At 39.2% G+C, this 14358-nt stretch overlaps 1 protein-coding gene across 1 annotated transcript in view; it reads right to left on the bottom strand.

Moving 5' to 3' along the window:
* ncapd3 (non-SMC condensin II complex, subunit D3) overlaps positions 1 to 14358 on the bottom strand; it is a 39905-nt gene that overhangs the window by 15361 nt on the left and 10186 nt on the right. Inside the window, 13 exon segments of the mRNA XM_042502068.1 lie at positions 287 to 394; positions 3341 to 3450; positions 4610 to 4707; positions 4811 to 5002; positions 5749 to 5969; positions 7265 to 7399; positions 7580 to 7653; positions 9455 to 9543; positions 10700 to 10739; positions 11004 to 11256; positions 12024 to 12149; positions 12354 to 12426; positions 14009 to 14142. Coding sequence (XP_042358002.1) covers positions 287 to 394; positions 3341 to 3450; positions 4610 to 4707; positions 4811 to 5002; positions 5749 to 5969; positions 7265 to 7399; positions 7580 to 7653; positions 9455 to 9543; positions 10700 to 10739; positions 11004 to 11256; positions 12024 to 12149; positions 12354 to 12426; positions 14009 to 14142 — 1653 coding nt within the window.

Raw genomic sequence — 14358 nt, forward strand, 5'->3', positions numbered from 1 at the left:
GTCGTAGCTCCCTTGACAGTTTCCCTTGCTTTGTCAGAATAATTGAATAAATATACTAGTTTCTTGCAATTTGTGAAACATTTATTACCAAGTTGCTCATTGCCTTTTTCCCTCCATTTTTCTACAGAAATTGCACCAATTTGCTCAAGGTTCCATGGATTAAATACATGTGAAAGGCATCTGAAAGCAGCAGAAGCAAGAAAAGTAATGTATTCCATGTTTCAAAGGGTAAACCTTCATGGTCAAGAAGGTAAGAAGGAAAAGCAAGTGAAGGGTTAAATCTCACCATCAAGTCCTCATTGAGGTTCTGGGTTCCCTTTTCACTCAGGATGATGCCGGCTAAATAAGCCTCGCAGACCGACACCAGCTCACCACAGTGCTGGTTAAGAAAAGCCTAAAGAAAACAAAATACATCACTTTTAACAAGACAGACAATACACGTGAGAACTGAGGATGAGTCATGTTCTTACTAAATCAGGACAGACGCTGATGTGACATATTAGGAGGAAATGTTTAATGCTGGCTGATGAGCTGTGATGGTCCTATGCTGGAAAGTTTACCATCTGTAGAAAATCCATAACTTCCCTTGGTATGCAGTAGTTCGCAGAAGAGGATAACTTTCACATTCAATGTCACCATTGTGTCACAGCCACACGAAGAGAGGGTTTATTGTCTACGGTTAGCTCCACCTATGACCCTTAAGGATTTCTCGCACCCTTCACTCTGCCCGCCAAACTGCTATTGTTGGAATGAAGCAGGAGAAACTGTGGCTGGGCTGAGGAAATACCCAAAAATGATCTCTAAGCAGTGGGTGAAATGAGAGGTCGGATCTCCAGAAGATCACTTAGTTAAACATTAGGAAATGCCTCAAACCCAATGACTTTGGCACACACACACACACACACACACACACACACACACACACACACACACACACACACACACACACCTGCATCATTTCTCAGACGGAAGTAAACAAGGGTATGTTACGGTGAATGACAAGGTCTCTGTTCGCGTTTCATTCATGATGGAGAAGGCGAGAGTGATGTCTCTGTGGAAAATTACAATCCCCAGAATGACGGGTGTAATTTTCTCCATCATTAAGGAAGCCACGGATACTGCACAATGGAGATATTTGAACACAAAAATCAATCCTGCTGACCTTGCCTCTAGGGGGCAGATAGCTGACAAGTTTATGAAGAATCTGAGATGGAGCCATGGTCCAGACTTTCTTTAGAGATCAGAAAATGACTGGCCAAATCTGTCTCAATGATGATCCAGAAGTCAAAAGAAATCCTACTGTCAGCACAGTTACTGTCAGAGGCAACGTGAACCCTACCAACAAGCTTCTCAAGTACTTTTCCAGCTGGAGAAAGCTTAAAGTTGCAGTAGTGTGGGTTCTGAATCTCAAAGAAAATTTAAAACTGCTGGCTTGCAGAAGAAGAGAGTTCATTCCACAGTAAATGCCTTACTCGAGGCACTAGCAATCTTGTGGACTAGAAAATGACGAGTGTAAAAGCCACATTGGGTGGACAGACCATTACTCTCGGAGGATCTAGGGAAGGCAGAGAACTTGATCATCTGCCAAACACAAAAGAAGCACTTTCCAAAGGAAATTGCTACATTACACATGGCAACATGTGTCAAAAAGACAAGTCGCCTGGAGTGAGAGGATGCTTGAGGAGGGCAGCTGACCGAGTTCCCTGTCATACCAAAACTGCTCATGTCACCACACTCATTCTATGGTACATGCATGAAAAGACTGGGCATGGAAGAAGAAATCACATTCTCTCTGAGCTTTGAAGAAGATACTAGATAATCAAAGCCAACTCTGCAGCAGGAGGAATAATAGGAAAATGAATTGTGTGCAGATGGCACAGAGTGAAAGCTGGGAAGTAAAAGATGGCCAATTTGTTACTGGAAAGGCTGGAGCCAGACTTGCCCCCATTTAGAAATGTTAGTGTTGTCTATTTTGGCCCTACTGAAATTAAAAGAGGACTCACCACACTGAAGAGGTATGGAGTGTCATTTACTTGCATGAGTAGTAGAGCTGTGCATATTGAAGTTGCCAACTGCTTCGACACAGATTCATGTCTCAATGCGCCTTGAGAAGGTTCATTTGTAGAAGAGGATAGTGAAGTATATCAAGTTGGAAAATGGAACAAATCCTGTTGAGACTCCAAGAGAGTTGAGAGAAGCCCTCTCTAAACTAAAGCAGAACAGGATTCAGAGAGTTTTGCTGCTAAAAGGCATACAGTGGAGTTTCAACCCCCTGCATTAGAGCCCTGCATTGGGATTGAGATCCCATGGGACCCAACCCAAATGTTGTGGGAGTAGGCGGTGTTAAAGTTGCTGTGGGTGGACAAAGAATAAACAGCAGGACCCCGGATTATAAGCAGGAAGGAGACACAAGTGAAGTTGAGAAGAAAAGAGTAAGCTGTCTTTCAGAGGCAAAGCTGCATCTCTCCCTGCACACAATAAACAAGAGACACCTGAGAAATGTGTCGCCCTGTGCTGCAAAATCCAAACTCTTTTTTCTCTCATTGTTTGTTCATTCATTCGTACATGGGTGTGTCTGTATTGTAATGCAGCTAATTTGTTTTTCATTGTGTGTAATGGTGCAATCATTTCTAATAAGCATCTATGGCGGTGTGTCCCGCTCTGTTTGTACTATTTGGCTCTTGTTGGCGGCTTTTCAGTTGACTAAACAAGCGGAATCAGCGGCAGAAACCACAGGTGAGAGAAATCCTTCTAATTGGCTGTTCAGCAAATTAGAAAAGAAACAGAAGTAAGGAAAGCAAGCAAATGAAATGATTAAAGTAAAGTAGGCACAAATAGAGTGCTTTTCTCATTTTTGATTTTTATGTTATCTGATTTTTTCAATAAACTACTATTTCCACGACATGACCATTCAGAATGACTCAACTGAAGACCATGTGGTAGGTGAGAGTAAAGTGAAATGGTCGACAAATGCTGCTTTGTCTCACATTGTTTGCATATCTGCAGTCCTCAGGCTTCTAGTTTCCGTTTTTGGAAGATTAATGAATAGAGACCATCGCTGCCTGCTGATAAGAAGAGTTATTTCCTCTTACACAGGTGCAGAACGTATGTGCTGGTTGGCCGTTGGCTGTAGTCTTTGCATTGTATTGAAGTGCAAGTTTTTTGGCAGAAACACAGGCGATATAAGCCAACGCTAATTGATGCTGGTTTAGTGTGTCTGGGCCTTTAGACCGTTACAACCTGAGCTAACAGAGCAGAGGCTGTGCAAAAAAAAAGCTTGGATACAGTGATGCCGTACTGTATACCAGCATCTGTAAAGTGAAAAGAGAAGATCTCCCACCTGAGTCTGTTTGACATCTTCACTGCGGCCAAGTTGGTAAAGAGTCTCCACAGCAGCACAGATCACCTCCGGAGACAGTGTAAAAGTCTTCAACCAAGACATCAGATCACCTAAGCAAGACATAAAGAGACAGAGATATACTTTGCATTTCAATATCCATACTATATAATATGCCAGAAAAAGATTTCAATCTGACATTTCAATCTGGATCGCCCCCTAGTGTCTGTCTGCAGTATAGGTCATAAAGCCTGCCCCTCCATGTTAGTGAATGGCCATAGGCCAAACTAAAACCTCAAAGTACACACCAAACACATTTTTCCCAAAGATGGTTTCTGTCACTAAAGGTAGCTCTCTTTACCCTGATGTTTGTTCAAGTGATCGTTTTAATGATAAGTTTGGTTTAAATTAGTTATTCAGTTCTACAAAAAGTGGATGATTGACAGCTGTGACAGCCTATCCATGCATTTGAATTCAATCGAGCTGCTCGCAATTGGTCGGATGAGTATTTTGGCGGGAACTCCTTAACCGTGGGTATCACTACTGCGCAGACTCCAGCGCCGAATGACATCACCAGCGCAAGGTGGCAGATGTCATATCCCAGCTATGTTAGTTTCACTTAAGGGGGCAAGTGAGGACGCGTCGTACATCTTTATATACAGTGTAAGATTCTGACCCACAACCCTCTGCGCAGTGTAAGATACATCACATCTTGACAGCTGATCAACAGCTGGTTTAACGGCTGATTGAAAATCCACTGAAGTCACAATAATAGATGACGCATTCAAGTAACTGATGACCAGCGGAATGGTAATAACAGGAATATTAATTGTTTGTGAACAAAACATCGTAAATTACCAACAAAAAAATGCTAAGGATTTTACAATTAAAAATAAATAAATAAATAAATAAAAATATAAACAAATTACACATTTAATTTAATGGATACAAAATGTTAGAATCAACAACGCATTCAGTTATAACTAAAAGTTAAACATTGCAAAGTAACAACAGCAAAGCTCTTCAGGTTGATCTCTATCTCCGGCGAGCTCGGCGCACGGCAAGTTGTTGTATCTCCATGTTAACAGATACATGAGGAAGAGGGTCAGAGTTTAGGGAACAGTGTTAAAAAGAAGTAGTGTGTCTGTGTGCAGACTGCATGCAACAGTACAGACTTTGTAAGGGCACAAGCAGTGCCAAGTAAAATTAACAATAAAAAGTATGCAATTCGGAATGCATCCATAATCCATCATTCCACACACATTCACGTACCAACTATCCTGTCCTTGGTATCTTCATTCAAGTGTGCGGCGATGTCTCCCATCACACCCAGGATGTGACAGCAGGTTGTCACAGATACATCCTTTGAACTAAGAGTAAAAATAAAAGTAATCCAGTTAACACTGGATTCTCAGTTGACAATAAGACAGGAACTCAAAGTAAATGTCAGTAAATATCATGCATCTCTCTCACTTGATCATGCTGTCCCAGGCGTCCAGGATCTTGCCACAGGGCAGTCTGGGGGATGAAGCAACAACCTTGGAGAGCAGCAGCCAGGCCCCGGCGGCATGATCAGCCTCAGTGTGTGAGATCAGGTTGGTGATAAACATCTGGGTGAACTTGTTCTGTTTGGACCAGATGGCAAAGGCCCTGCTGAAATATCGGCTGGAGGATGAGAAAAAAAAAAAAAAAAAAAAATCAACATCAGCAACAGTTGTGGTGATGTGAGTGCTCTCCAAGCAATTAACCCATTGAAACCTGACCAAACTGGCCTGATTTCTTTCAAAAACATTGGAAGAAGGCAATGAGCAACAACAGAAGCAATGCCACAAAATTATCAAGAAATTATTCAAACGTACAAGAATTTTACTATAAAAAAAAAGTTAAATGATGTGGAAAAGGTGCTTAAAAATAATAATTCTGTGACATAATTTCAAATATATTATTATGATAATCATATATATAGTTTTTCATTAGCTTTTTTCCTTTTGTCCCCTAGACATTTTTCATTAGCTTTTTAAATAATAAATAATTGTTTAAATCTAAAAAAAGGCCTTGCAGTTTGCTTAACATTTCTTACCAAGTTGCTCATTGCCTTCTGCTGCATGTTTTTGAAAGAAATTGCAACAATTGGCTCAGAGTTCAAAGGGTTAAATACTTGGGAAAGGTGTCAGGAAGCAGCACAAGAAAAGTGATGTCAATACAGGTTTCAAAGGGTTAAACTATTTGAAGGTCAGCTTTGAAACAACTGCTAAAACCTAATATTTTGTATTAATATGTGGTATTTATTGCGTTTTGACAATTTTAAATCTAAATACAAAAATAAAAATATTGAGAACAACAATTTCTGCTGTATTACATGCTTTTATTTTGTATGAGACACAAACTGGAGTGGAAGAAGTTGGTCCAACCTGAGGTTCCGGCACTCGTGGCAAAGCAGGCCCAGCAGGTCCCAGGTCAGCCTCTGACTGGCATCCAGGTGGCGGCTGGCAGAGTACGGTTTCACCTGGCTGAGCAGCACCTGTTCCAGAGCCTCCAGGGCCTTGTCCTGCACTGAGTTCTCAGAGTCCACCACAGCTGGCACCACACCCTGCAGCCACGCCTTCTGCACCACACTGCTCTCTGGTTTAGCCTGCGGGTCAGAGGAAACTAGCATTATCACCTCGCAGTCCAATGCCTCCGCAAACCACTGAAGTTGCACTTAAAGTGTACATCCATGTCTGTGAAAATATGGATGCTTCACACAAAACCTCCTCCCGGCAGCACAGAAGATCTCTACAATCAGCATGGTTTAAGATTACTGTCACCGATTCAGTATCTGACCAAATGTCTCCCGTCCTGTATCAATTATGGTCAAAATATATATTTTTTTTTTGCAGAACATCATGATGTCACAGTGAAGTTGACCTTTGACCTTTTCAATACAAAATGCTATTACTTTATCATTGTATTTCATCGAACATTTGTGTGAAACTTTGTCATAACTAGTGTGTGAATAACTGAGTTACGGCCAAGAACATGTTTTTTTAAGTTACAGTGACCTTGACCATTGACCACCAAACTCCAGATGGACACTTGTTGAGGACACTCCCTAAAAGCCTTCTTGAGATATTGTCGAGAATGAGACAGATGCAAGACCACAGGGAACATAAGCTTTACAATCAAATTTTGAATTGGGTTATTGTTGAGTCCGAGTTGACATTTGTGCCAAGTTATTTAGACATTGCGTTAACGAGCAGTCGACAGGTGCGTTCACAGTGACATTGACCTTTGACCATCAAAATCTTATCAGTTCATCATTGAGTCCAAGTGGAGGTCTGTGCCGAATTTTAGTCAAATCCCTCAGGGCCTTGCATTTACAATGAGAAAGACAAAAGGTCACAGTGACCATAAAATTTGAGCACTAAATTTTAACCAGTTCATCATTTAGCCCAAGTCAACATTTGTGCCAAATTTGAAGAAATTTCTTTTAAATGTTTTTGAAATCGATTTTTTGAAATTTAGAGAAATTCCCCCAATGTGCTCCTCAGATCATGTTCTTGAAAATGACACCAATGCAAGGTAACAGCGACCTTGACACTTTCCCAACAAAATCTAATCAGTTCATTGCTGAGTCTGAGTGAATGTTTGTGCCAAATTTGAAGAAATTCCCTTGAGATGTTCTAAAGATACCCTGTTTTCACAAGAATGGGACTGACAAGGTCACAGTGATCTTGACCGTTTAACACCAAACTTTGATCAGTTCATATTTGAGTCCAAGTGGATGTTACAGGTAAATTTGAGGAAATCAAGGTGTTCTTGAGATATCACTTTCTCAAGAATGGGATGAACAAATATTCATCTTTTCTTTTCTCGTCATTAGATTGTCGGAACAAGTGATGAGCATGCAAAAGGTTTTAGTGTCTTTCCTTACAGCTGTTTACTCACACTGAGCAGCTCTCCTACACACTGCAGGGCCTTCTTCTTCACAGATACAGCCGGGTCTCTGCAGCGCTCTGACAGCGTCACCAGGTTCTCCCAGCTCATGGGGATCACGTTGTGTTTCAGGAGACCCACCAGGGCCTGTGGAGGGAAGGCAGAGCACAGGGGTTGAAGATCATCTGTGCATCTCTTTGTTCAACAAAAGCATACTGTACCGAAAGCCAGGGTGAAACACATCCACTAGTGACTGATCAGTTATTGTACTCATCAATATTTGAATTTGAAACATGAAGTTATTTGGTGAAACTCAGTTTTTGTTACCTGCAGTGCTGACTTTCTCACGCTAGTCTTGGAGTCTTTTACACGCCGCAGGAGAAGAGCCAGGTTCGCTTTTGCTGAATTGAAAAAGCATAACGCATTTCTTTCAGTGAATGTCAGACTTTAAATGTAAAATGAAATCAAATCAGATTTATTGTCAGATACAATCGTACACAGCACAATATAGAGTTAGGTGACAAAACAATCTTAAGAGATCATAATAAAGTTTATGTTGATAAGCTTTAGACATTTTTATTCATTCTCACAGCAGCGTAACTTCAGAGCAGAGCCCACAGTGGAAGGAATGAAACAGACTTTAGGATATACTTTACTGGAGTCAACAATAGCAATGCTCATTATCCGGAAGTGCAACAAAAAGAAGGCAGTATGATCACTTTATCAAAAACCTGCTGAACAAGCAGAAAACCAAACGGAGACAAACTTGCAGAAATGTGACATCTTCACCCATTTTATCTGCTTAACTTGTGACCTCCTCTTAATTCTCACCTGCTTTGTTCACACGTGTTATGCTAATATACTTGATTTTTTTCTGCAAAGATGAGGAAAATTTCGACAAAAAAAAGTTGCACAATGTCAATTATGTAGAAATTGTTTAGATATCTCAAAAGTGATGAAATGCAGATAAAGATCGTCTGCAAAATTTGCCGTGGGTCATTGTCAACTAAGACAGGAAACACAGCAAATCTTTTCCATCACCTGAAAAGGTTCCACCCCAGCGACCATAGCATTATTTGAACAGATTACAAGCAAGTTCTCTTGTATTGTTTTGTTAAGGCAGATAAAGAATGTTAGCAAAGTTAGTTTATATTTAGATGTTATTCAGTATATTCTAACAAAATATATTCTAAACCAAACCATGTTTGCACAGTTTAATGTTTATGTTATTCTATTTTATGTTAACCCTCAGCATACTGGATTGATTTCTTTCAGGAAAAAATTGAAAGAAGGTAAGGAGAAACTTAACAAGAAATGACCCTGAAACTGGAAAAAGTCACAAGAAAATTACCAGATAAAAAAAAACAGGAAAGTAAAAAAAAACATAAAAATTAATCTTTTTTCTGTAACCTTATTTTAAATATATAATTAGAATTTTAACAAATATAAATATAGTTTTCTGGATATTTATCCTCGTAATTTGATAATTTTCTAATGTTTCTTCCCCTCTTTCATTTTTGTTCCCTAAGCTCGAGGTCATTTTCTTGTTACCTTTTACTTATTTTTTGCAGTTTGCAAGACATTTCATTCAAAGCTGATTATTGCCTTTATTCATATGTGTTTGAAAGAAAAAAAACAATTTGCTCACAAAAGATTTACATGCTTGTGAAAGGCATCTGAGCACATCACAAGAAAGCTGTTGTCGATCCAGATTTCGAAGGGTTAAATAAACATCTTTTAAGTTTAAGTAATGAGCCTTCAGGTTTCTTTAGACTTCGGTCACTATCAGGACACCCTTGAATCTGTCAGTGTTATCACGTGATGAATATCAATGTTATTATGGTAAAAAATATATATAAAGGTCATATATTATGCCATATTGCCAAGCCCGAGCATAACACAGTGAAATCCAATTTCTGGATGAAGCCCATACTAAGCAGGAGCAGTGGGCTCATAGTAAAGAGCCTGGGAGAGAATTAATCTAACACGCATATTTTGGTGGTGGGAGAAAACTGGAGCACCTGGAGAAAACCCACGTGAACACAGGGAGAACATGTAAACTCCACACAGATAGGCCATGCTCTGGAATTCAATTGTAATTGTGCAGCAACAGTGCTAACCTCTTGCACATCTATGCTGCCCAATACTAAATACACAAAATAAAAATCCTTAGAATGACATGCTGAGGTTAGTTTGTCTCACCGTCACAGTCGGAGCCCTCGGTGCTGCTGATCTCCACAGTTCTGAACGGCAGAGTGCGGTAGGTTTTCTGAGTCTGCTGGGAACTCAGGCTTCCTGAAAAACACAGTCACATCTATAAAAACAGCAATACTTCAAATAACACACACGACAGTGAACTAGCCTTAGGTATTTAACTTATTAAATATAACATTTGAAAGGTACTCCTGTCCCTAGTTAGACTTTTAGTAAAGAAAAAGAAAAAAATCAAGATATCAAGGTTACATACAACAGTGTGCATAACAGTTATGGTAAAATGAATGAAAAAAGATAAATATTTATATCAAGATTACATAGAATTACAACATAAAGTTGCAGTAAAAAAAGAAAAAAAAAGAGAGATATCAAGTAGGGGTCAACCAATATTGTTTTTCCAGGACTGATACAGATACCAATTATTAGTAGTTAATGAGAACAATACCCGATATGCATTTACAATAAAAATTTAAATCTCTGTCTCATATATATATATATATAGCTCCCTGAGGTTTTACAAATTAAAAACTCTTTTTCTTTTAATCAATTAATTTTAATCAAAATAAAATGCAGATACAGATAATCATTAAAATGCCAAATATCGGCCCCAATAATCAGCCAGGCTGATAATCTGTTAATGTTAAGGTTACATACACTACCGTTCAAAAGTTTGGGGTCACCCGGACAATTTTGTGTTTTCCATGAAAAGTCACTTTTATTTACCACCATGAGTTGTAAAATGAATAGAAAATATAGTCAAGACATTGACAAGGTTAGAAATAATGATTTGTATTTGAAATAATAATTTTTTCCTTTAAACTTTGCTTTCGTCAAAGAATCCTCCATTTGCAGCAATTACAGCATTGCAGACCTTTGGCATTCTAGCTGTTAATTTGTTGAGGTAATCTGGAGATTTTGAAGGCATTTAAAAACCAGTTTGAGAGATGAGCATTTTAGAAAAATATTAAAACTGAGCAAATTGTACTACTTCAGTATGTGAAGGTGTTTTTTTATCCATTATTTTAAAGACTTGGTTATACAAAGATGCAACAGGCTTAATTAACTTGTTTACGTATGACACAAACACATTTAAATAAAGCTGCAAGCAGCGATGAAAATGCGATGCAGCAAAATTAATAATAATAATAATTATAATGATAATGATAATGATAATGATAAGAATTATAATGTGGTCAGTCGACCAAAACACAATGTAATACTGAAACAGTTTACCTCTGTTATTTTTCTCCTTCCAACACAGTGTGGGTTCCAGCTAAACACAGAGAGAAGACAGTGGAAATGCGTCCACAAAACAGTTTATGACACAAACAGCAGTTCCTATAATATATACTATTCCCTTTAAATTCTTAAATAATTCAAAGAGTTGTGTGTTTTCATATTTTACTTCAACAAAGTGCACTGTCTGCTCCAAAATAAGCTTTGTCACATCTACATAACTTTACAGGAAAAAAATGCCTATTTTAAAATTCTGTGTGCATGTGTGTGTGTTTGTGTGTTTGTGTGTGTGCGCTCTCACTGGCAGAGAAGAGGTTGTGGACGGCCCGGGTGACATTGAGTGAAGGCAGCTCCAGACACTGAGCCAGGCAGGCGAGGGCGTGGCTCTGGACAGTGGGCGAGTCGTCCATCCGCCTAGCGAACAGGAGGCTCTGGATCAGGAACTTGTGTGGCAGGAAGGAGCAGAGCTCTGGGTCCTCACACTCCTCTGGTTTCCTCTCCAGCTGCTCCAGCAAAACCATCACCACATCCACGGAAAACAGCCGACACACCATCTACAAGAGCCAGCACAACACACTGTACACACACAGATTCCACTGATGGGATGTAGTGAAGCCTGACATTTAATATTTATAATACAGCTAGTAATAGCCAACAATCAATGGGGGATATTTGCTGCCTTCTACAGGCGCTAAACAGTCAAATTAAGATCAATCTTCAGAGTTAAATCAATGATCTCACACTCTGACCTGGGAAAAATCATTCACATATTCATCTTCTCCAGACTAGATTACTGCAACTCCCTCCTCTCTGGTATTAATCAAAAATCACTTTCCTGCCTCCAAATGACGCAGCAGCTCAGCTTCTTACTGGTTTTAACAGAAAACTTCACATTACTCCAGTCCTGGCTTCCCTCCACTGGCTCCCTGTTTGTTTTAGAACTGATTTTAAGATTTTACTGATTGTTTTTAAAGCTCGTCTTGGCTTGGCCCCAAGCTACATAACAGAAATGTTGACCCCTTATTATCCAACTCGCAGCCTTAGATCCTCAGGTGGGACCCTTCTGGCTGTTCCAGTCAAGGCTTAAATCTACAGGTGTCCTTGTTTTTGCCATCAGGGCCCCTCGGCTTTGGATCAACCTGCCAGGGGAGCTAAGGCTGCAGAATCAGTGACTTATTTTAAATCACTTCATAAACCCAGTTTTATAGACTTTACATTTGTTTAAATGTGGATTCATGTACATTGTCCCATCTTAAATAAATGAATAAATGAGTTACAAATTAAGAATGTAGTGTTTGAGGTGAGTGTCAGGATGTGTTACCTTTGAGTGTCTGGAGAAGTTAAACAGCCACTTGATGAAGCGGGCGTAGTCTTGACTCTCCATCTGAGACGTCAGCATACCCACAGCCTGCGCGCCCTGGCTACGAAACTCACTCTTCTCCACCATCTAAACATCCACAGCACAAACATCATGTCACAGCTATACTAAGGCATCAGTAACAATGCTCATAACTGTAGCTAATAACAATGCAACAGCAAACTACTGTAGCGCTAGAATCATCTGTAAATAGCCTTGGATGTGACTGCTGTCATAACTTGAGGACGTCAACAGTCAACATTTCACACTGCTGGTTGTTGGCTGGAGACTGACCTGGAAGCAGATATGCTGCAGGAGGATCTGCAGGAACGGCAGAGCCAGCTCTTTGAGCTCGTCCACAAGATGACTGTAATCACAAACACACAGATCAGGAACAGTCATACAGGGTTGGCAATATGTGTACAGTTAAATGAAGAGAAATATCCTCACATAATCCTGATGTGAAGCCTCTCTGCCACCAAAGCAATGATTAACAGACGCTTGATGACACAATTTTTACATTGAGCATGTAAGAGTTGCAATGTATGATGTAATTGTCCCATTTAATTAAGACAGATGAAGATACAAAACAGAAATTTTGAAATGTGGTGTATTTTTTAAAAAATGTTTATTTACCTATTTATTTATTTATTGCCGTCATGTGTACATTTTTTCCCAACTCTTTTTATGAGGTTGTCAAAGTTAACGTACAACTGAAAAAACATTGGGGTGAAAATAGAATTTCTGATACCAATGTACAGAAAACATTGTTTGACAAAATAAAAATATCCTAAAGGGTAAGTTGTCATACATGTTTAGCACAGCAAACAAGTCTACAACATATATTTTTCACAGATAAACATATATTATTAAGAAAATAGAGAAAAAAAAATTATAAACACAGGGAGAAGAGGGAAGAAAAAAAGCAACACTATTACATTGGGGGGATGGGGGGACAGCCATGCTTTGTGGATTCTATTTTTTAAAGGCTTGTTGCTGTAGACCATTTTATTCTTAAAATGGTCTATAAAAGGTTGTCAGGTCCAGTGGAATTTGTCCTCACACCTTCCAAGTGAGAATTTAATCAGTTGGCGGGTTTTCTAATAGAAACAATGATAAATTTCTATAAGGGCTGTCAGCGTTAACGCATTAACGACAATGTGATTAAAGTTTGTACATAACATGTTCATTTTTTTTAATGATTGCGGACAATCCTGGCTGATATTCCCGTCTTTAAGAGGTTGTACATGAGGCTAGTTTTAAAGCTAAAATGATAATATTGGTATCATGTGGAACTATGAGGCCTGAGGAATCCAGTGGCATGACATAAATTTTGGCGATAGAAAAACTACTTTGACCTCTGACATTAAGAATGAAAATAGATTCTATTGGTACACACGAGTCTCCCATTTAAAGACATGTCCACTCTGTGCTAGTCCCATGCAGTTTGAGCAATTCCTATGCATTTTTTAATGCAGTATAAATCTGTTATTTCCACCGATTTGAATATTTCCACACATTGGGGTCTCGAGACAATCTTGTAATCGCTGCCAACTAAAAGCTGAGCACGCAGATGAGGCTAATCAGCGATGTCAGCGGGCAATAAATATACTTCAACATTTAAGCAAATCTAAGCACTGGCTCAGACTGGATATCAGCTGATACCAAATGTAGAAAGACTCAGATCAGGATCAGAGCAAGAACCAGGTGAAATCTCTTTAACTATAGATCTACTGATATTGATCCAACTTGTGAAAAAGGTGAATATAATGCATCAAGCATCGGCCCAAACAAGGAGACTCATTCATTCAGTCTGCTGGAGATCAAGTCCATTATTGAAAAAACAGTGGAATTAATATAAAAGTTTTACTTCTTTTTTTGGTTCAAATCTGAACAAACTGCTGTGCTCCATGTTAAGATTTTAGATAAGCAATTGTGTAGCTGTTTACCAAACAAAGTGGATGGCCTGGTCGCGGGTGGAGAGGATGCTCTGGCTGAGGACGAGGAGCGAGGGCTTCCCTCTGCTGCCTTTATTCATCATCAGGATCACGTAGAGAAGCTGGTGGAAAACCCTCCGCAGGGACTGAACAACAAAACACATCAGGGGAAAACTTACTAAAATCTCTCTGTCATGGCGGTTAGGATGAATAATTGTAGACATTAGTTGAGGCTGATGTTCACGTTGTTTAATTTTCCTTTTTTTTCCCCCTTTGTTTGTTGGTGTGGCGATATTATTTATAAGTTTAGATTTTTCATTATATTATTAATATCGCAATTAGAAATTAAACCTTTGGTAGCC

The sequence above is a fragment of the Plectropomus leopardus genome, chromosome 15 (genome assembly GCF_008729295.1).
Source record: "Plectropomus leopardus isolate mb chromosome 15, YSFRI_Pleo_2.0, whole genome shotgun sequence".
NCBI lineage: Eukaryota > Metazoa > Chordata > Actinopteri > Perciformes > Serranidae > Plectropomus > Plectropomus leopardus.